Genomic DNA, 23,328 nt, shown 5'->3' with positions numbered 1-23,328 from the left:
TCAAAAGACACAGAGTGGCTGGATGGATTAAAAAACAAGACCCAACAATAAGCTACCTCCAGGAAACACATCTCAGTGCTAAAGACAAACCCAGGCTCAGAGTGAAGGGATGGAAGATGATACTCCAAGATAATAACCAACAAAATAAAGCAGGTGTTGCCATACTTATATCAGACAAAGTAGACTTCAAGATAAAAAAGGCAGTGAGAGACAAAGAAGGGCAGTATATAATGATAATAGGGACACTCCACCAAGAGGACATAACACTTGTAAATATATATGCACCTAACACAGGACTACCAAAATACATAAAGCAACTATTGACAGACCTAAAAGGAGATATTAACAGCAACAAAATAATAGTAGGGGACCTTAACACCCCACTTACTTCGATGGATAGATCCTCCAGACAGAAAGTCAACAAGGAAATAGTGAAATTAAATGAAAAACTAGACCAGGTGGACTTAATAGATATATATAAAGAACACTCCATCCAAAAGCAGCAGAATACACATTCCTATCAAGTGCACATGGAACATTCTCAAAGATAGACCACATGTTGGGAAACAAGGCAAGCCTCAATAAATTTAAGAAGATTGAAATCATATCAAGCGTCTTTTACAACCATAATGGTATGAAACTGGAAATCAACAACAAGAAAAAACCTGGGAAAGTGACAAATATGTGGAGACTAAACAACATGCTACTGAACAACCAATGGACCATTGAAGAAATTAAAGGAGAAATCAGAAAATATCTGGAGACAAATGAAAATGAAAATACACCATACCAATTCATATGGGGTGTAGCAAAAGTGGTCCAAAGACGGAAATTCATAGCAATACAGGTCCATCTTAACAAACAAGAAAAATCTCAAATAAGCAATCTTAAACTACACCTAACAGAACTAGAAAAAGAAGAACAAATAAAGCCTCAAGTCAGCAGGAGGAGGGAAATAAAAATCAGAGCAGAAATAAGTGAAACTGAAACAAACAAACAGTAGAAAAGATCAATGAAACTAAGAGCTGGTTCTTTGAGAAGATAAACAAAAGTGACAAACCCTTAGCCAGGCTCACTAAGAAAAAAAGAGAGAAGGCCCAAATAAATAAAAATTAGAAATGAAAGAGGAGAAATTACAATGGATACCACAGAAATACAAAAAATTATTAAGAGAATATTATGAAAAACTATATGCCAACAAACTGGACAATCTAGAAGAAATGGATAAATTCTTAGACTCATACAACCTCCCAAAACTGAATCAAGAAGAAATAGAGAATCTGAATAGACAAATCACAAGTAAAGAGATGGAAACAGTAATCAAAACCTCCCAAAAAATAAAAGTCCAGGACCAGATGGCTTCTCTGGAGAATTCTACCAAACATTCAAAGAAGATTTAATACCTGTCCTTCTCAAATTATTCCAAAAAATTGAAGAAGGTGGAACACTTCCTAATACATTTTATGAGGCCAACATCACCCTGATCCCAAAGCCAGACAAAGACAACACAAAGAAGGAAAATTACAGGCCAATGTCACTGATGAACGTAGACACAAAAATTCTCAACAAAATATTGGCAAACGGAATACATCAATACAGTAAAAGGATCACACACTGTGATCAAGTGGGATTTATACTGAGGATGCAGGGATGATTCAACATCTGCAAACCAATCAATATGATACACCACATTAACAAAATGAGGTATAAAAACCACAACATCATCTCAATAGATGCAAAGAAAGCATTTGAAAGATCCAACATCCTTTTATGATAAAAACTCTGAATAAAATGGGTATAGAAAGAAAGTACCTCAACATAATAAAGGCCATATATGACAAACCCACAGCCAATATCATACTCAATGGGAAAAAACTCAAAGCCATCCCTCTGAGAACAGGAACAAGACAAGGGTGCCTACTCTTGTCACTCTTTTTCAACAGAGTACTGGAGGTTTCGGCCAGAGCAATTAGGCAAGAAAAATAAAATGTATCTAAACTGGCAATGAAGAAGTGAAACTCCCGCTGTTTGTGGATGACATGATTTTATATATAGAAAACCCTAAAGAGTCCATCAGAATACTATTAAAAATAATCAGCAACTACAGCAAGGTAGCAGAGTACAAAATTAACTTACAAAAATCAGTTGCGTTTCTATACTCTAATAATGAACTAACAGAAAGAGAACTCGAATACCGTCCCATTTACAATTGCAAGAAAAAGAATAAAACATCTAGGAACAAATTTAACCAAGGAGTTTTGTGAAAGACCTATACAATGAAAACTATAAGACATTACTGAAAGACATCAATGATGACGTAAAGAAATGGAAAGATAGTCCATGCACGAGGATTGGAAGAATAAACATAGTTAAAATGTCCATACTACCTAAAGCAATCTACAGATTCAATGCAATCTCAATCAGATCCCAATGACATTCTTCATGGAAATAGATCAAAGAATCCTAAAATTCATTGGGGCAGCAAAAGACCCCAAATAGCCAAGGCAATCCTGAGAAAAAAGAACAAAGTTGGAGGCATCACAATCCCTGACTTCAAAATATACTACAAAGCTATAATAATCAAAATAGCATGGTACTGGTACAAAAACAGACACACAGAACAATGGAACAGAATTGAAAGCCCAGAAATAAAACCACACATCTGCGGACAGTTAATCTTTGACAAAGAAGCTAAGAACATACAATGGAGAAAGGAAAGTGTCTTCAACAAATGGTGCTGGGAAAACTGGACAGCCACATACAAAAGAATGAAAGTAGACCATTACCTTTCGCCATACACAAAAATTAACTCAAAATGGATTAAAGACTTGAAGGTAAGACATGAAACCATAAGACTCCTAGAAGAAAATATAGGCAGTACGTTCTTTGACATCAGTCTTAGAAGGATCTTTTCTTATACTATGTCTACTTGGGCAATGGAAACAAAAGAAAAATAAACAAATGGGACTTCATCAGACTAAAAAGCTTCTGCAAGACAAAGGAAACCAGGAACAAAATGAAAAGACGACCCACCAACTGGGAGAAAATATTTGCAATCATATATTTGACAAGGGGTTAATCTCCAAAATATATAAAGAACTCACACAACTCAGCAACAAAAAAAACAAACACCCTGATCAAAAAATGGGCAGAGAATCTGAACAGACATTTTTCCAAAGAACGTTTACAGCGGCCAATAGGAAAAGATGCTCAATATTACTAATCATCAGGGAAATGCAAATCAAAACTACATTGAGATATTACCTTACACCCGTTAAGGTGCCTATAATTACCAAGACAAAAAATGATAACTGTTGGAGAGGATGTGGAGAAAAGGGAACCCACATATACTGCTGGGATATGCAAACTGGTGCAGCCACTATGGAAAACAGTATGGAGATTTCTCAAAAAATTAAAAATAGAAATATTGTACAACCCAGCTATCCCACTACTGAGTATTTATCCAAAGAACTTGAAATCAATAATTCAAAGAGACTTATGCACCCCTATGTTCATTGCTGCATTATTTACAATAGCCAAGACGTGGAAGCAACCCAAGTGCCCACTGACTAACGAATGGATAAAGAAGATGTGGTATATATATATACATACATATGTATATATATATATATATATGTATATCTGTACACAATGGAATACCATTCAGCCATAAAAAAAGACAGAATCATTCCATTCACAACAACATGGATGGACCTTGAGGGTATCATGTTAAGCGAAATAGGCTAGACAGAGAAAGACAAATACTGCATGATTTCACCCATATGTGGAAGATAAACACACGGACAAAGAGAACAGATTAGTGGTTACCAGAGGGGAAGGGGGTTAGGAGGTAGGCATAAGGGGTAAAGGGGCACATATATATGGTGACAGACAAATAATAATGTACTACTGAAATTTCACAGTGTTATAAACTATTATGATCTCAATTTAAAAAAAAGTATAGACGCTACCAGGGGAAGTTATTTAATGGGTACAGAGGGTCTCTTTGGGACAATGAAAAGTTTGGGAAATAGATAGTGGGTGATGGTTGCACAATGTTGTAAATGTACCTAATGCTACTGAATTGTACATTAAAAAATAGTTAAAAAAGGGGCCGGCCCTGTGGCCGAGTGGTTGGGTTCTTGCGCTCCGCTTGGGCGGCCCAGGGTTTTGCCGGTTCGGATCCTGGGCGCAGACATGGCACCGCTCATCAGGCCATGCTGAGGCAGCATCCCTCATGCCACAACTAGAATGACCCACAACTAAAAATACACAACTATGTACTGGGGGGCTTTGGGGAGAAAAAGGAAAAAAAAATCTTAAAAAAATGCTTAAAATGGTAAATTTTATGTGATTTATATTTTATCAAATAAAAACATAAGACCCAGCAATTGTGCTCCTATGTGTTTAAGAAAATCAGTTGAAAACTTATGTCCACACAAAACATACACACAAATGTTTATAGCAGCTTTATGCATAACAGGTGAATGGATAAACAAACTGTGGTACATCTCTAATGGAATATTATGCAGCAATAAAAATAAACAACCAAACCACAAAAAGACACGGAGGAAACTTAAATGCATATTGTTAAGTGAAAGAAGTCAGTCTGAAAAGCCTACATACTATGATTCCAACTATTTGACATTTAGGGTAAAGGAAACTAGAGAGACAGTAGAAGGTATTTCAGCCAGGGGCTCAAGGGGAGGGGAGGAGGCAGGAATAGGTGGGGCACGAGGGACTTACAGAGCAGCAGAACTGTTCTGTGTGGTACTGTAAATGGAGGATACAAGGCATTCTGCATTTATCAAAACACATGTAACATAAACTACACAAAGAGTGACCCTTAACAAATATACTGCAGGCATTCAAAATGTTATTAACAGAGGAAATTGTGAGCAAGGGAGAAAGAAGAGCCTCTTTCCAGAAATAGCTTTATTCTTTCTGGCCTCTGTAAAGAGATATAGTCCACTGAGGGTGTTGGGGAGTCCTATCTTTGGAATAGCTCTACAGAATAATTAACCTTGTTTCTGGACTGCCACTGAAGGGTCCAATTCCAACACGTGAAATAGAACCCAGAAGCTGCACACGAGATGGATCAACCTTGATGGAGCTGACGTATGTTGTCTCTGGGCGTTGTTGTGACAAATATTTATTATTGTATCTTGCACTTCTTCTAGTGTAAGGACTTTATAAAGAGTACTTTTATCGGTATATTGTTTTTTAAATTGACTGTGCTAGCAATAGCTTGAGAGAACTAAATTTAAAAGTTTGTGTGATGATTGTTTCTAGTAAAGTCTAGACGGGCACGTTATTACTGATAAGGGGAACATTATAAGTCATAAATATAGAAGCTTACGTCGATAAAAAAAAAAAGTATGAGTAAACAGGAGGATGAAGAGTGTGACGTGTGGAGGAATCTTGTTCCAGCGGTTTGGGGCAGTAGCTCTTTGGCTCATGTGGTTATCAGCTTGTTCTGAAGTTCTTGGGTTAGCAGTCAGCCTCCTTGGACTAACTCCTTCAAAAGTTATCTGGAAACCTCAGTGTGGGATCTCTAGTTGGTATCAACTTGCCAGTTCTATTAGAATCTCTTTCATTTTTCCAGAGGATTTGGGAATGACGAAGACAGAAGTGCTTTTGAGTAAAGGCAAAGTCTTTCACAATTTAAATTTATGAATAACTGTTTCAGTTAAATGTGTCACTTTATCACTGGGTCAATAAATTGGAATGTAGAAAACATAGGTAGAAACTAGGTACAAAACACTATGACAGTATTTTGGCCATTGTACTTGTGGCTTTTCAACATGGAAATACTTCAGCTCATCCAGAAAATAAATGCATTCTTACCAGCACCTATTTATATAACACATAGAAGAAGTTAATTTACATCCATTTGGAGATGTTCAAAATGACCTTTAGGCATGGCTTCAGTCCTTTACAACTTTGCAATTCCTCACCTCTACAAATTTTTTATGAAGACCTTATTTTTTTTAGAACAGTTTAAAATTCACAGCAAAACTGAGGGGAATGTACAGAGTTCCTGTATACTCCTGCCCCCACACATGCACAGCCTCCTGCATTGTCAGCATCCCCCACCAGAGTGGCCCATTTGTTATAATTAATGAGCCTGCACTGACACATCATTATCACTGAAAGTCCATAGTTTACATTATGGCTCACTCTTGGTGTTGTACGTTCTACGGGCTTGGACAAATGTATGATGACGTGTATCCATCATTATAGTCTCTCGAGTATTTTCCCTGCCCTAAAAATCCCCTATGCTCTGCCTGTTCATCCCACTCCTTCTGACCCCTGACAACGTGATCTTTTTACTGTCTCTATAGTTTTGCCTTTTCCAGAATGTTGGAATCATACCTTTATAAATTTTTGCGGATTAATTTAGCTATAGATGAGGCATATACTGGCCAAATCCTCTGTGATCCTAGAAAAAAATTTCCCAAACCATGATTTATATTGTGGTCAATTTACACTTCCTGAAGGAGATGTTTCACAGAGAACTCAGTCTAGTGTCCATTTGAGCTTTCGTCTGTTGCTACCAGGTGATGATGCTGGTTTTTAAAGATCTTATCTTCATGGGTCTTAACCTCACTGTTCCTAGCGTTTCTTTTCAGAATTTGGTGGGTCAGATTTTGCATAGTTATGATTGAATCCTTTAACTTCTCCATGAATTTATTATTTTTGTTCTTTTATATGAGGTCCTTGTATATAAACTTTTCATCACAGCAGCCTGTTTAGCATGATGATCTTAAAAGTATGTTTGCAGTATTAGACTAGCTTCTGTAGTATAGTACTGTGATTCTCTATCCTTTAGGACCAGCAATTATTTTAGGTAGTATCAAAGCATCAGGTAATTCATGTTTGTTGTTTATTTTTAAAGAGTTTCTGAGGAAGTTAAAGAAAATCTTTTAAAATAGCACTTTATTTTTTTATTTTTGGTGAGGAAGATTGGCCCTGAGGTAACGTCTGTTGCCAATCTTCCTCTTTTTTTTTCTCCCCAAAGCCCCAGTACATAGTTGTATATCCTAGTTGTAAGTTCTTCTGGTTCTTCCATGTGAGCTGCTGCCATAGCATGACTTGATGAGTGGTGTGTAGGTCCGCACCCGGGATCCGAACCAGTGAAACCCGGGGCCACTGAAGCAGAGAGGGCAAATTTATCCATTATGCCGCCGGGCTGGCCCCTAAAACAGCACTTTAAAGAACTAACGTCTTAACACAAACCAGCTATTAGATTATGTAGCTACTCTTTTATTTGAGTAATTTGATATGCCTTTGAAAGAGCCACAGTTCAGTCATTTGAACAGTTTGACTTTTGGAAAGGAATAGGATTTTACAAGCATGACTGGGCTACCTGTATCAAGCCTGGTACTGTCACTTTTTATACTTACTAAGAAGTCAATCAACAAACAATATTGCATCAAGATTTGATATTTGCACATCCGAAAGTTCTGTTCTGGTCATGGACACTTCTTGAAGTCCAGAAACATAATCTAGGGATTCTGCTTCACTGGGTAAAGGTTATATAGTTTCTGGACTAAGAAAGTTACACCAATAGATGCTAATATGAGAGGGAGAAAGTAACAGTAATTCATAATTAGTTAATCAACTAGTAGAAAAATGTTCAGTGGTTTCAATTAGCAAAAGGGATTTACGACATGTGGTAACATTAGCCAGTCTCCAGTCTCACAGGCCTCAGTCATTAACCCTCAAGGGCCAGCTTGGATAGAGCTGGAGGCTGTGGGGCCTGTGATCCCTCCATTCTCTGTGGAACACTTCCTTACACATTCGAAAGAAACAAGATGACCCCGCAAAAAGCAAAAGCCCTTGAAACTTAACTTTGCACGCAGAGACAAACAATGGCAAAAGCAAGGCAAGCAGCAGGAGAATAATCACGTTAATGGCAAAAATATTTATCAGACAATATACCTCCAAACAAAAGGTCTGATAACTTTATACAAAAACCTAGATTTAATAACTAAATCCTGCATCTCCAAACCCAAAGGTCTAATTACTTAATACAAAGATCCAGGCCCAATTATCTTCTATAAAGACCTGAGTCTAAAAGCCTTATAGAAAGACCTATTTGGTTACGTATCATTGGATAACAATTAATTTAGCAACAAGAGCTCAATGAAACTAGTCAAAATTCAGATTCTTGTTGAGACTGACTCGTAGGGCAAGTGACCCGAAGGAGAGAAGACAAGGAGTCCAGTGAGTGCACTTTTTGACCTGAGGCTTCCTGGAATGCTGCCCAGTGAGGGTCTTCAAAACGATCTTGCTGGAACCTCTAGAATTGTCCAAAGATAAGACTATAGTTCAATATGTGAAACAAAAAAGACAAAACTGAATTTACTGTTTACTGTAATAATGGAGAGCAGGCAGTTTCTCCAAGCAGAGCAGACAGCTGATCATAACAGTTTTGGGGAAGCACAGACTTCAGGGATTGATGGACATAAGCAGGTCGATATCATCTGGAGAAGTGTAGTTACTTGAGTCAGGCTCTTGTTGATTCATTGGCACTCTGAGGAGTGATTATTGGCATGAATCTGCCCCTGACTGACTGACTTTCAGAAGTGAGGGGCACGGGCTAGCCCCGTGGTGTAGTGGTTAAGTTTGGCACACTCCGCTTTGGCGGCACAGGTTCATGGGTTTGGATCCCGGGTGTGGACCTACACCACTTGTCAGCCATGCTGTGGCAGCAACCCACATATAAAGTGGAGGAAGACTGGCACAGATGTTAGCTCAGGGCTAATCTTCCTCAGCAAAAAAAAAAAAAAAAAAAAGCAGCAAGGGCCAGACCCTGATTGCTTTATTTGCAAAAGGGATTCACTGAAATGAGTTGTCATTGATTGATTGAACAGATTTCAAACAAGTTCTGGTGGAATATTGGGTTTCTATTGCTATATAACAATATCATCACAAACTTAGTGGCTTAAAACAACATGCATTTATTATCAGGAATCCAAGTACAGCTTTTCTGGCCCATGTACTTAGGGTTTCACAAGGCTGCAAACAAGGTGGGGCCAGGGCCAGGTTCCTATTTGGAGGCTCCACTAGGACAGGATCTGTTTCTCGCCTTGCCTGCCTATTAGCAGCATTCAGCTCCTTTCGGTTGTTTGACTGACAGCTTCATTTTTTTGCTGGCTGTCAGCTGGAAGCTAAGCCCTCAGTGACTAGATGCTGCTTGCAGTTCTTTGCCACGTGGAATTCTCCAACATGGCCACTTGCTTCCTCACAGCCGGCAAGGGCGAGAGACTTCAGCACGTTGGGTGTTACAATCCTATGTAACGTAATCATGTAGTTAAGTACCTGTAACCACATATCTCCTGTCATCAATGCATATACTATAGGTGAAAGCAAGTCACAGGTCCTACCCCGACGTAAGAGAAGGGGATCACATAAGGGCACGAACCCAGGAGGTGGGGATCATGGAAACCACCTGTCAGTGGCCATTCTCTCACAGGTGGCTAACAGCTGTGGCTACAGAACAATCGAGCTTCCCTCAGTTTGTGGGTATGGAGCAACTGGAGTCTCCCACACTGCTGCTGGGAATGGAAAATGGTAATGACAAATAAAAATGGCAAGTAGTAGGATATATTGGAGTACATGAGGAAGCCACTTTGTGTAAACCTAATTCGGCCTGACCTTGTCTTTTCAAAAGGGCATGACCGAGGCCATTGAGCATGCATTGTATATCTGCTTTAGAGATTCCCTATGGCAAGAACAAAGGCCCTTGAGATAAAGGTGCAACTTCTCTCCCCGCCCCCCCAACGTTGGCATCTCCTTAAAGATTAAGCATCTTTCTTTAGGCTGGGAACCGATTGCAGCGCTCACCTGTGACCCCCCAGCCTGAGGCAACACACCTGCCACCCTGTGGCGTTCACTGAGACAGCAGACCTATCTGCCGTTTCCATCCATCGCTGTGCTGACAGAGCAGCCTCGTGACTATTGTAAAAGAGACATTTCAATCATATGTGAAACATACTCTTTGAGGTATATAACCACCCTGTGTACCCCCACTTCTTTGGAGTGCTCTGTTCCTTTGTGAAAAGACTCCCGGGTTATAATCCTCAGATTTAAGCTCAGAATAAACTCACCCAAATTTTCATTTATAGATTGGTTCTGGATTGTTTTCGTCAACAGTAAACAACTTTGGAAAATGGTTTGGCAGTTTCTTGAAAAGTTAAACACTTACCATATGACCCAGTCATTCCACTCCTAGATATTACCCAAGAAAAATGAAAACAACCCACATAAAGACTTGTACAGAATGTTCATAGCAGCTTTATTCATAATAGCCCCCAAGTGGAAACAACCCAAATGTCTATTAACAGGTGAGTGGATAAACAAAATGAGATACTGTATATACATACAATGGAATATTTTCTAGCCATATAAAGGAAGAGACTAGTGATACATCCAACAATGTGGATGACTCTCAAAATCATTATGCTAAGAGAAAGAAGCCAGACTTCCTACATAATTCCATTTATATAACATTCTAGAAATGCAAACTAATCAACAGTGGTAGAAAGCAGATCAGGTGTTGCCTGAAGTGAGGGACAGATGAATTGTAAAGCGGCACCTGGAAACTTCTGGGGGTGATGAAAATGTTCTGTATCTTAATAGTGGTGGCTCACAGGTGTATACATCTGTCACATTCATCAAACGGTACACTTTAAAAGAATGTAGTTATTGCACATAAATTCTATCTCAATAAAACTGATTAAGAACAAGAATTAAATGAAAGAATCCTCAGACATATGAATCTAGACACTTGGAAGAGAAAGTAATGTTGACATTGAGTTCAGGTGAGTTTGAACAAAATTTGCAGTCTAACACCAATCTCATCTCTCTCTGGCATTAGCTAAAAAAGAAAGAGCTACATGAAACATTTCATATATTAAGTCTTTTCCAAGCTGATAATCAGTTTGATTTTAATGGAACAAAGAAGTCACCTCTCATTAAAAATTATTAGCGATGTTGAGCATTTTTAACATTTATTGGCCATTTGATTTTTTTTAATCGCCTATTTGTGTCCTTTGCCAATTTTTCTATTGCGTTGTTCTTCCTAGTTCCCCTGTCTACACGCCTCGTTAGCCTGGGCGTCCTCTGAGACAAGGACTGTGTCTCATTTCTTTCTCTACCCTCAGCCTAGCACAGTTTGGTATTTAGTTCATGAATTGATTATTAAAATTGAACTGAATGATCTTAATTCACTCTCATAACCCTTTGGAGACTTTAACATTTTGATTTCAATCTTACAGATGAGGAACACAAGACGCAGAGTTTGAGTAACTTGCCGTCACACAACTAAATCACAAGAAGTCACTCACAGAAGTGGGACTGTAATCCAGGCCTACTTACTCTAAACCATGGATTTACTGAAACTGTCCTCCATCCCCTGCAAGATGTTTGCCTGGGCCCTGTCTTCCTCAGGATATCAGCTGACTATTTTAGATGAATTTAAAGTTAGCCAAGGTCAACCGCCGCTGGGCGCATGCGTCCCTTCCTTTTCCCACGGTAAGAAGGGACGCCTCCTCCTTCCCTTCCGCTTTACAGCTCTTTTGGCCCCGGCGACTCGCCATCGCCCGAGCGGAGGCGTTTACTAGTTGAGGTGATGGCGACTGGGACGCCGGATTCGCAAGCGCGATTCGGTCAGTCCGTAAAGGGGCTTCTCACAGAGAAGGTGAACGCCTGTGGTACTGACGTGATCGCACTCACCAAGCAGGTGTTGAAGGGCTCCCGGAGCTCCGAGGTGAGCTGCGCGTGGACTCTCCGGGCCTAAAACCCCAGGGACTCCCCATCTTTCATAGCTGTGGGAAGGGGGTCGCCTCGCATCCTGGGAATTGTAGGCTGTGAACTGTTGGCTGAGAACAGAGCTCTTTCGCGGAGGAGCATGGTGCATTCTGGGATATGTAGTTCTTTGGGTAGGACTAGCGGTGTATGTGAGCGAGGAAACGAGATCGCGAGAGGCTGTGCTTTAAAGCGGAGATTGCCGCCGCATGGTGGGTGAGATAGAAGTCTTAACCATTTCCTCATTTGTTTCTCCGGGTTGTCTCTAGTGAAGATCTAATCCCTTTCGCCCCCAAATTCCTCATGGTTTTGCCTTAAACGTCTCAGATTCTTTCCACACTTTTGTGCATAAACTGTCTATATAGATTTATTCTTTTCTAACTTCTTTCTGGCCACATTCTTGGTTCTGTTGCTTAAATTAGCTATCTCCTTTGCCCTGATTTCACCCTCATCATCCTCTGGCTGGTTCCGTATTTGATGACTTTTCACACCAGAAAGTTTTATGTATGTACACTCTTGTCTGCCTCCAAAAAAAGATATTCCTTTGACAAATAAAAATGGCAAGTAATAGGATATATTGGAGTACATGAGGAAGCCATTTGGTGTAAACCTAATTCGGCCTGACCTTGTCTTTCCAAAAGGGCCTGGCCGGGGCTGTTGAGCATGCATTGTATATCTGCTTTAGAGATTCCCTATGGCAAGAACAAAGGCCCTTGAGATAAAGGTGCAACTTCTCTCCCCCTCCCAACGTTGGCATCTCCTTAAAGATTAAGCATCTTTCTTTAGGCTGGGAACCGATTGCAGCGCTCACCTGCGACCCCCCATCCTGAGGCAACACACCTGCCACCCTGCGGCGTTCACTGAGACAGCAGACCTATCTGCCGTTTCCATCCATCGCTGTGCTGACAGAGCAGCCTCGTGACTATTGTAAAAGGGACATTTCAATCATATGTGGAACATACTCTTTGAGGTATATAACCACCCTGTGTACCCCCACTTCTTTGGAGTGCTCTGTTCCTTTGTGGAAAGACTCTCCCGGGTTATAATCCTCAGATTTAAGCTCAGAATAAACTCACCCAAATTTTCATTTATAGATTGGTTATGGATTATTTTCGTCGACACCTTGTACTCCTCGATATTCACCCAAGAGAAATGAAAATATATGTCCACACAAAGACTTGTGCATGTTTCTAGCACCTTTATCCATGATAGCACCAAACTGGAGACAAGCCAGATACCCACTGACAGACAAAATGGGTCTAATGATCTAGCCATTCCACTCCTAAGTTTTTACCCAAGAGAAAGGAAAACATGTCCATTATTTTGTTACACAAACCAACCACGCACAATACATATCATCGAAGGTTTCCAGTTTTGGTTTCTTTATATGGAACAACATCTTGAATACACCTGTAAAACAATCTAAGTAGGGAGTCTTTTTAGATTTCTCTGAATTTCTCCTGCAGGCCTTTACCGTTGTCTTGCTCATAATTAACTCAATAGCAGTGTGTCTCAGCTGCTCATCTTCAACAAGTGTTTCTGATTTCAACTTAGTTTTCATAGCAGTAGCAACTTTCTTTCTTTTTTAAACTCATTTCATCGGTTCCTGTATTGTTTCATTAAGTTATATAGATATAGTAGCAAGAATAATATGTCCACAAGTCTTTGGGCTTGTATATGAATGTTCATAGTAGGTATTTGCATCTTAGTTTAGGTAGAATTGTCTTGCAGAATTAACTTTCATGTTATGTCCTTAGCTTTTATTGATAGTGGCTACAAAAAAGTGTTTGCATTTGCTGTAACACTGTTGTTAAAGTCACTGGTCTGGTGATCCCAAATATGCTTTGTGTGGCGTCCCCACATGATATGCTCTTTTTAGGATTCAGTATCAGAGGAAAGTTTCTCTCTTTTGAAGAAGAGTTATATTGCCTTTTACCGTAAGAATTATGCAACTCATTGTATTTTGCTTTTTGGCTTGGTTGCACAGAATTTCCTATGTCAGTTTTAGTGGTAGACATATTTACTTCCTTCTCCTTTTCATGGCTTTTAGTTCTGTTAAAAAAAATGTATATACGTATATATATACACACACACACAATACACAGAGACACATATATAGTTTGGTATAAGTTGCCTTGAATCTTTTTTTGGGAGAAACAATAGAAATGTATAAAGTTTTAAAAATAGATGATGTTTACAGTTAACCACCAGTATGTATTGAACATCCATATTCATCCTAATAAACTTATATTTATTGAGCATCTACTATGTGCTGGACACTGCTGTGTTTTATGTAGTTTGATTCATGAAGTCTTTACAAATACTAGTGAGGAGGTAATTTATTACACAGAGGATACAGAGAGCAATTTAACTTTGTCTAAGGTCACACAGTAGCTAGGAAAGGGTAAAGCTGGGATTCAAACCTAGGTGACTGGTTCTAGGCCCATACTCTTGGGCACCACCTTTCACGTGGTACTAGCTAGATTAAGTGGCCAAAAAGCCACTCTGCCACCGTTGACTGCCCTCATATGGCTTACTCCTTCCCTCCCTTCTTGTGTATTTTTCGCATGGGCTTCTTCTGTAGTAGATTTAGACTGGGCGCTCAGTAAGTGGTGTGGGTTGAGTTAAACTGAAATCAGTCCAGATTTCTGGGACAGGGTTGGCACATCATTTCTCAATTCTCAAACTTTGTCTTTTTACTAGCTCTCTTACATGCTACTCATCACATACCACATTGCCTTTTTCTGTAGTTACTTTTATATTTTTGCCATTTCCTTCCCTAGACTATGAGGTTATTGGAGTGTCTTATTGATTTTCAATCCTTCTTAGCCCATAGAGCATTTTTTTTCTCTTTTTGGCAGTCTCCACATAGCTATTTTGTTTGATTAGCTGACAATTTCCAGGTGTAGAACACTCATTCCACAGCATGCATTAAAACAAATACTGAGTGTCTGCCCCATGCCAGGAACTGTTCTAGGTACAAGAGAGAGGGCAGTAAACAAAACTAGGTCCCTCTACTTAGGAAGCTTACATTTTAGTGAAGAGACAAACAAATGAAACACGAAAAAATCAGGTAGTAGTAAAGCTGTGAAGAAAGACAAAGCTGTGAATGGAGGGATGAAAGGGTTTACCTTAAATAGAGTGGTCAGGGAAGGGTTCTCTAAAGAGGTGACATTTGAGCAGACACCTGAGTGAAGTGAGGGAGCAAGCCGTTTGGTCATCTGGAGGCAGAGAGTTCCAAGGAGAGGAAGTGGCAAATGCGAAGACCTTGAGCTGGGGATGTGTGCAGGGGTGCAAGAAAGCCAGTATGGCTGGAGCACAAAGTGAGGGAAAGTCTGCCAACTTCTGCCCACAGCACCATGAATGCTTGTGACTGATACGTTCCTCTTGTACACGCCTGCACAACTGCTTCTCCACCTGAGTCATGTGCTTTGTGAGAGTCCATTGTGTTTTTCTAAACCTGTGTAAGGCACTTATGCTTGCTATTGCAACTACCTTAGTTAATGAAATAATATGGAAAATGATGGAATATGAGGGCAAAAAAAGGGAGGGTTATTGCTATGAAAATTAAGTTGCAAATCAGAAATACTTATTGAAGATGAGTAGTAAGACAGACTGTTATTGAGCAAGACAATGGTAAAAGCCTAGGGGGAAAATGCGTAGAAATCTAAAAAGTTTGTACTCAGACTGCTTTTCAGGTGTCATTCAAGATGTTGTTCCACTTTAAAGAAACCAAATCTGGAAATCTTAGATGATATGTTATGTGCGTGGTTGGTTTATGTAACAAAATGATGCAGAATGCCCAGCGAATACATCTGTCATCAAAGCAAAGGCCTTGGCCTTACGTTACAACAGCCCCTGTATTACAGGCAATCGCAAGTGCCCTGAGTGTGTCTTCTGAATGTCTCCCGCCCCTGGCCCCTTTTCTTCTACTGCCGCTCCTGTGCTTCAGGCCGCTCTCGTTGCTTGCCTAGAATACTGCAATGTTCTCCTAACCAGTTTCTCTGCCTTCACTCCCCTCCCACTCCAGTCCTTCCTGCTGACTGCACTTCCAAAGCGGTAAATCTGATCATGCCACTTTTCTGTAAAATTACACTTAGGTATTCTAAACCCTAGCCTTCAGGTCTCAGCTTAGAAGTCACTCCTTTTATGAAGCCCTCCCTGATCACCTACCCCAGTAATGGGTTAGACACCACCACCACCCCTCCCCTCCCACCCCCTACTCCCAGGGCATCCAGTGTTTCCCCGTCAGCATTTACCACAAGGTATTCTAGTGCCTGTGTCCTCTTGCTAGTCCAGATTATGAGCCTGTAAGGACCGGGGCTGTGTCTCATACTGTCATATCATAAGCACTTAATAAATATTTGTTGAATATCTAAGTGAATGAATGAGGTGGATTCTGTTAGAACCCTTTCTTTCTGCCATCAGTTTGTCAGTCACCATCCCCCATCTATAGGAGTCTGGAGTCTGCCACTGAGAAGTGGCCACGAAGGGGAACAGGCATTCTCATACATTGTGGGTGGGAATGCAAAATGATATATCCCTAATGGAGGAGAATTTGGCAATATGTAACAAAGTGAAAACCCTCTGATCCAGCAATCACAACCACAGTTCTATGAGTCTGTCCTAAAGATACGATGGCAAAAATGCAAAGATATATCAGCTATTCTTTGTAGCACTACTTATAATAGCAAAAGACTGGAAACAGTCCCAAAGTCCAGAGCGGAGGACTGGTGGAATAGTCTCATGGGACGTCTGTCCAGTGGAGTGCTCTGCAGCTGTCGAAGAGCAACGCGGAGATTCAATGTGTACTGCTGCAGCTCCATCTCAGGAGGTGTTGTCAAGTGAAAATAGCAGGCTGAGGAAGGGGGCATATAGTATATTACATTTTAAGTAAGGGAGGGGAGAACATATACATATGTCCATTGTTTTCAAAAGAAACAATGGAAAGATAAACCAAAAACTAGTAAAAATATTTATGCATAGGAGAGAGAGAGAACAGAGAGGGGAAGAGAGAGAGATAGAAGGTCTTATTTTATTATTTTGACTTTACAAGCACATAAAGGTTTATTAATTTTAAAACTTAAAAAGAGAAATAAATAAAAGTTGTGGTGGGGCAAGGAATCTGGGGCCTGTAGCAGTGTCCCCTTTCACAAGACTCTCTGACCCAAAGAAACAGGGAAGCTTGGTAGCAGATCACAGCAGCTCTCTTTCCATGGCTGGACTTAATGTGTGCCCGAACAGGGTGCAACAGTAGGCCAGACACCTCTGCTGATCTCTTGTTCTTGCCTCTCAGTGCTGACTCAGTTGGATCTCCCGGACCATGGGCCACCCTGCTGAATAAGAGCCTAGCTTTTCTCTCTTGGTCTCAGGGCCCTGCTATCAGTGAACTCACGAAGATCTGCTTCCACGTTCTCCTTTCTTTTCTCTTCCCCAGCCCCATCTGGCCATTCTCCATGTGGTGATTCCCCACTTGAAACCCTAAGCTGCTTCTCTTGCCCTTTTTTCCTCTGTCTCACTCATTCCATTTCTGAACAGCTACATTCCTTCTGTCCTTTTCAGTCCTACCCTAACTCCTGCTCCCTCATGCTCCTCAAACCACCCCACATCTCAAATTGGCCTTTAAAGAATCAGAAGTTAGGTTCTCACTGGGTTTGTGGAGCTAAAGTTTTTCTTGCAGACTTCTTCTCTCAGCACTTGAGTAATAAGCTATACGGAGAGCTCAGCAGTTACGGAGCTCTTGATTTCTCAGGGAGTGGCCTTTGGAACAGATGTCTCCTCCCTGCCAGAACTGCCGTAGTGACAATGAGATGGACTTTCAACATGAACAAATGGAAAATTATCCTCTGTTACGTGTGGAGCGTTTGTAGTTGTATGAGGTGGGAGAGTGGGGGGAGGGGAGAGGGCGGTGCTATAACAACTGCAGAGAGAAGATTGCAGGAAGTTTGGAAATTTTGATTATTACCATTTTATTTTTGTCTTCCAGCTGCTGGGTCAGGCAGCTCGAAACATGGTACTACAGGAAGATGCCATCTTGCACTCAGAAGATGTAAGAAACAATTTCTTTTATGATTTGGGTTTTATATACATCTTTTGTTTGGCTACACGGGAATTGAAATGTTCTATTTCTGTTTGTTTGGTTTTTTTAATGCAGAGTTTAAGGAAAATGGCAATAATAACAACACATCTTCAATACCAGTGAGTATGCTCTCTCCAGTGACCACTTGCTACAAAATCATCCTCCTCAGGCTGCTGCTTGTCGCCTTTGTGCTTCAGCACGTTTTCCCGTGGAGGCAGGAGTTAGGAGTAAAGGCGGGGTTAGTCAAGGATGAACGCCCTCTGGAAAAGATGCCTGAGACTGCAGAAGTTAGGGTGGGAGGTGAGATCAGGAACAGGGACCACCTTTTGTGAACCTCTCTGTGTTCGTTTGAGGACTCCTCAGAGGGAGAAACTGCATACCCCATAAGGGCAGGGCCCAGGCCAGGCCCAGGCTAGCACAGTGCTTAACAGCTAGGTGGCACTTAATCAGTATTTGTTGGCTGTGCTCGAGATCTCTCCTGGGGTGTCTGTTTCCGTCACTAGGGAATCAAGTATAATTGTAACCTGAAACCCACATCCCCACGTGTAACCCAGCCCTAGCTGTGTGTAAATCATCCAGGAGATTTTGAAATATAGAGATGACTTCTCTGTTATAATTTGGACTCAACATACCCAAGCTGAATGTGAGCCACGCATGCAGTTTGTGGGACACGTGCCTCCCTCTGATAGAGTATTATTAGCTCTTGAGGTTCAGAATCCATCCTTTCAGCAGCTCTGTGCTCCCATATTAAACGGATTCGATAGCACAATCTTAGGATGGACAGAAATATAGAAGGTGACATAAGACAGAAATTGTTCTGCCTATATATATCTGGCCATAAATAATTTCTACTAGTTTACTTTTTCTTATGTTTATTTCCCTCTGTCCTTTCTGATTTAGGCAAGAAGCTATTCAGAAGAAGTAAGTAACTCCAAAGGTAGGGGAGTGGGGGACCAACTGAAGCAGGCAAGGGCGAATTTACTGCGGGGCCTAGGATCAGTGTAAAACTCTGACATACACCTTTAAATTGCCATGTCTCTGGGATAGCTTATTTGGGACATAAAGAATATATTTCGAAGGCATGCAGTAAGTGAATTCACTGCTAGTAAAGGCTTTCTAAAAGTTACAGGGTCTAGAAACCAATCTTAAGGAATAGAAAACCTTTTACATTGGTAATATTCATTAAGTAGAGTCATTAAACAGCCTTTTTTTTAAAAAAAGTGGATTAAGTCTGTCCCTTGTAATATTGTTTACGCTACTAATTGGCTTTACAAAACTTTTCTTCATAGTTTAAACACTTCTGGGACCTTAGTGAGCCAATATAAATTTTCATTTAGCCTCAACAGTACTTATGCATTAAAGTACAAGTAGTTTCTACAAAGAGATGTCTTTACTGCTCATTCCAGATAAACCTTTTTCTCTATTCTGATTTCTAGTGTTGAGCAGTCATCAGATCTACAGGACCAGTTGAATCATCTGTTGAAATAGAATGGCTTATAAAAGGGCAAAAGCACTGATGCTGAGGAGGAAACACCTTATACAACCATTGTGCTGTGGGTTTGATTTTCCATCTTCTCCTCCAAAAGTTCAATCAGAAAGGATTTGTAATGATGGATAGTTTCTCCTGAAAAGAAGCAAGGTGGTTGAATTCTGGAAGCACTTCTTGAATTGGACTAACCCATGCTCTTCTTGAATTTTTATGATGCTCTGTTTAGTTTGATATTAAAGCAAAATTAAAAGACATCTTGTTTTTCCCATAGAACTTTAATATGTCAAAAAGCCATATTATCTAAATGAGATTCTTAGGAAAATACTGAGTAATCTTTTGAATTTAGAAATAGAGCTTCTACTGTGAACACATAGGAATGATTAATTTTCTTTTGAAAGACTTTTTTTCTTTTAATCGTACATTCAGAAAATATTTTAATTTCATGGTCACAGAATGGTGATAGGTAATACCTGTTGTTTTGTTTTCTTTCCTAGCAATTCAGAAGAGATACTTGTTTTATTCATTGTAGCAAATTCCCAAGTGGAAATTAGGCAAATGGTATGATATCTGGCCAGCTGCAACCTCCTGCCTTGACCTGCATTCCTAGTATTTCTTTGTTGTTGTGACTCTTGATTAAGTGGCCTTGAGTTCATTTTGTAATTTTGTTAATCGTCAGCAAATTCACTTGTATGATATTGTTGCCAAATGCGAAGGCAGTTGAATTCCTGTACTTGCGGAGTTGTGCCATGGTTAAAACCTTGTGTTTGTAGTCATTTACCTCTGTTCATTGAATTCATCTTGTTAAATGGCATTACCATTGTCTCCTGTCAAGTCTGAATATCTTTACTTTGTTTAAATTAAACCTGTTCCAGTTCAGTTCTTAATTTACTAAGAGATTGGAAGAAATCCGACATAAGAAAATGGTGTTTTCCCTGAAGGAAAAAAAAGCAAATGAGTCCAACTTAATTCATATTGTATATCATCAGGTTGACCAATCATATCAAATTGCATTTATCCCTCATTATACATCTACATATTAAGGTAAAAAAAAAAAACCCTAGGTATGAAGGAATTCACTTAAGCATTCATTCTATAAACATTTATTACAACTATTAGATGTAAATGGGCTCAGTTTACCTTTAAAAAGAAGGGTCGCCAATTTAGAAAACAAAGTCCAACCATCCAAGTACACAAGAAGCAAAGAAATACTTAAGATGAAAAGAAAATTAGAATAAAGCTATGCTCTAAGTTTTCTTCCTCATGCTAGAAAAATATTAAAGAAGCAACAATTGCTTACATTGTATCTGATAAAATACATTTCGTAGTCAACATATTAATGGTATATAAAGATAAAATTTACATTAAACAATGAAAACCTAGTAGTACTGAATTTAGTCATTTTAAAGAGCATAATGACAAATACGTGAAAGAAAAGTAGCCAGAAATGTGAGAACAGGCAGAAATATATACGTAATTTGATAGTTTGTCTTTTATAGAAATGAACAGCTTATATAGAATTAAATGGTGTTATATGGAAATAAATTCTTTTTTTTTCCTCCCCAAAGCCCCAGTATGTAGTTGTATATTCTAGTTGTCTGTCCTTCTAGTTCTTCTATGTAGGATGCTGCCACAGCATGGCTTGATGAGCAGTGTATAGGTCTGTGCCCAGGATCTGAACCAGTGAACCCTGGGCCGCCTAAGCAGAGCACGTGAACTTAACCAGTACGTCATTGGGTTGGCCCCTATAAATTCTTCTTTAAATAACATCTGGGTGATAGAGGATATGCTGGAGGATAGTATTTTTAAGATAATGAAAATTCAAATTCCACGTAAGAAAATTTATATGATGATAGCAAAACAGTGCTATAAAGAAAAAATCATGCTTTAAATTTCTGTATTAGGGATAAGGGTGGAAATAAATGTTTTCATTTTTTAAGGGGTATATGATTAGAATTTAGAAAGAGAACAAAAGAAATCAAAATGGAAATAAGAAAATCAAGAATGAATGACAAAAACTAGGAAAATATATGACACCATTCATTGGTTCTTATACATTAAATTGGTAAAGTGACAGCTCATTCATAAAAGTACAAATTAGTAAACTTATAGGTGAAGAGGAGATATATAAAATAATTAGATCTGAAAAGAGTTATCTGTCAGCTTGATGCTAAAAATTTGATTACTAGTATTGAAATGTCTGGCTCCTTATAAAGATATAATATTACAAAACTGACATTTAAAAGAGAGTATGTTCAGACTCATGCGAAATAATCCATAAATTGTCAAAGAACAACAAATTAACATGTCTTTTGCTTGTGATGGCTTTGCTGAGACTTTTCCAAACTGTCAAAGAACAAATCATTTCCATATACTTCCAAAGAATAGAAAATGATAGTAAGATACTCAATTTATTTGCTGAAGTAATATGATTTTCATTTTAAAAAATTAAAAGCAAGATGACACAAGGAGATTTAGGAGAGTCTTATTAGGAACAGAGATGCAAAAATCCTAATAAAAATCTCAAAAAATTTAATAGAGAAATATTTTGAAGAATTACATAATTCCAGAATTATAAAGTTGATATCACAGCTGCAAAACACATTACATTAATAAAAAACAATAAAATCTTATATCACTGTCATGTACACCAAAAAGGCATTTGAAAAAATTCAATTTCTATTTCTACTTAAAACTGAAAAAAGAGAGGCCAGCCCCATGGCCAAGTGCTTAAGTTCGCGTGCTCCGCTTCTGCGGCCCAGGTTTCAGCGGTTCAGATCCTGGGCACTGACATGGCACCACTCATCAGGCCATGTTTAGGTGGCGTCCCACATGCCACAACTAGAAGGACCCACAACTGAAATATACAACTATGTACAGGGGGTATTTGGGGAGGAAAAGCAAAAAAAAAAAAAATATTGGCAACAGTTGTTAGCTCAGGTGCCAATCTTAAAAAAGAAAAACTGAAAAAAGAATTTCTTTCTAAAAGAATATGCTTTAAAAACCAAGAACCAAAATAATATTTGGTGAAGAAGAAAGAATCATAGAACCCCAGAATATTAGAGCTGTATTGGTGCCTCAAAAGTTATTAAATTCTGGCCCCGTGTTTTACAGGTGAAAAACAGCCAGGAAGATGAAATGACTTACCCCAGAGCAATGAGCTTGATGATAGGACTTTTGACACTAGTCTTGGTCTCTATTACCTGTTACTTCCCTTATAAATAGAGGTGCTACCTGTCATTTCTAGTATTTAACATAGTACACAGGAAAGGATCTTGGAAATAATTGAATCCAGTCCATTTACCCCTGCTTCTGCACCGCTGGCAAGTGAACATCCAGTTGGTCAGTTGGCTTCTGCTTGAATGCTTCCAGTGTTTGGAGAATCCTTCTTAGGGATGCTGGCCATTTAGGAAAGCTCTCCTTCTTGAAGGATGGTTCCAGGTGCTGAACCAAAATCTGCCTTTCTGGACCATTCCGGAATGGTCAGACCAGTCAGTAGCTTCCAAAGTGGGATATGTGGAGGTATGCACAAGGCCATCCTTGGAAGGGAAGAAAATAGGAAAATTTCTATGTATGTTTATTTTCTATCTTAAAGAAAATTAGCTTTTACTAGTATTTAAAATATGGCTTGATATGAAAGCCCTAGTTTGGTCTGTGTAGCATACTGATCTACATAGCATACATATCATTTAGCAGGGGTGATATTAACAAAACAAAATGAAACAAAACAAAAAACTGTGGTTGAGGCACTGATCAGTCAGTATGAGTGATGGTCACAAGCAGTCTGGTCCAAAATCAGTCCCGAGGGACAACTGGGAGTAGCTCAATTTCAGTTGATGGTGGTTTGCTTTATTGCAGTTGATCTGTGTGTGGTTAAGTGGATTTAAGGCTTATCAAATGATTCTTGTGAATAACTACAAATTGAAGATAATATAATAAAGCAAGCATG

General features: G+C 39.3%; 1 protein-coding gene and 2 long non-coding RNA genes across 5 annotated transcripts in view; 1 reads left to right on the top strand and 2 right to left on the bottom strand.

Annotated features, from left to right (window-relative positions):
* Nucleotides 1–11,878, bottom strand: part of LOC139040143 (uncharacterized) — a 28,925-nt gene extending 17,047 nt beyond the window's left edge. Inside the window, exon 1 of the long non-coding RNA XR_011494068.1 lies at nucleotides 11,743–11,878. This is a non-coding gene — a long non-coding RNA (uncharacterized lncRNA). The remainder of the gene's footprint in view (nucleotides 1–11,742) is intronic.
* BORCS7 (BLOC-1 related complex subunit 7) lies at nucleotides 11,534–20,266 on the top strand. Of its 3 annotated transcripts, none has more exons than XM_014852107.3 (5): nucleotides 11,534–11,776; nucleotides 17,801–17,863; nucleotides 17,969–18,012; nucleotides 18,794–18,814; nucleotides 19,330–20,266. In XM_014852107.3, the coding sequence occupies exons 1-5, from the start codon at nucleotides 11,639–11,641 to the stop codon at nucleotides 19,379–19,381; spliced, it is 318 nt and encodes a 105-aa protein (XP_014707593.1). In that variant the 5' UTR covers nucleotides 11,534–11,638; the 3' UTR covers nucleotides 19,382–20,266. The 3 variants fall into 3 exon arrangements, with proteins under 3 accessions (XP_014707593.1, XP_044607654.1, XP_014707603.1); XM_014852117.3 differs by having other exon boundaries at nucleotides 11,563–11,776; nucleotides 18,794–18,830; XM_044751719.2 differs by lacking the exon at nucleotides 18,794–18,814 and having other exon boundaries at nucleotides 11,559–11,776.
* On the bottom strand, nucleotides 19,602–22,918 carry LOC106838192 (uncharacterized). Its single transcript, XR_006516045.2, has 2 exons — nucleotides 22,684–22,918; nucleotides 19,602–20,314 (listed from the first exon to the last, which is right to left on the bottom strand). It is a non-coding gene; the product is annotated as an uncharacterized lncRNA (long non-coding RNA).
* Nucleotides 22,919–23,328: the final 410 nt, after the last annotated feature.

This window comes from Equus asinus, chromosome 2, assembly GCF_041296235.1.
Source record: "Equus asinus isolate D_3611 breed Donkey chromosome 2, EquAss-T2T_v2, whole genome shotgun sequence".
In the NCBI taxonomy this organism is placed as follows: Eukaryota; Metazoa; Chordata; class Mammalia; order Perissodactyla; family Equidae; genus Equus; species Equus asinus.
The sequence above is the reverse complement of the archived record's forward strand: the minus strand, read 5'-3'. Positions and strand labels throughout refer to the sequence as shown.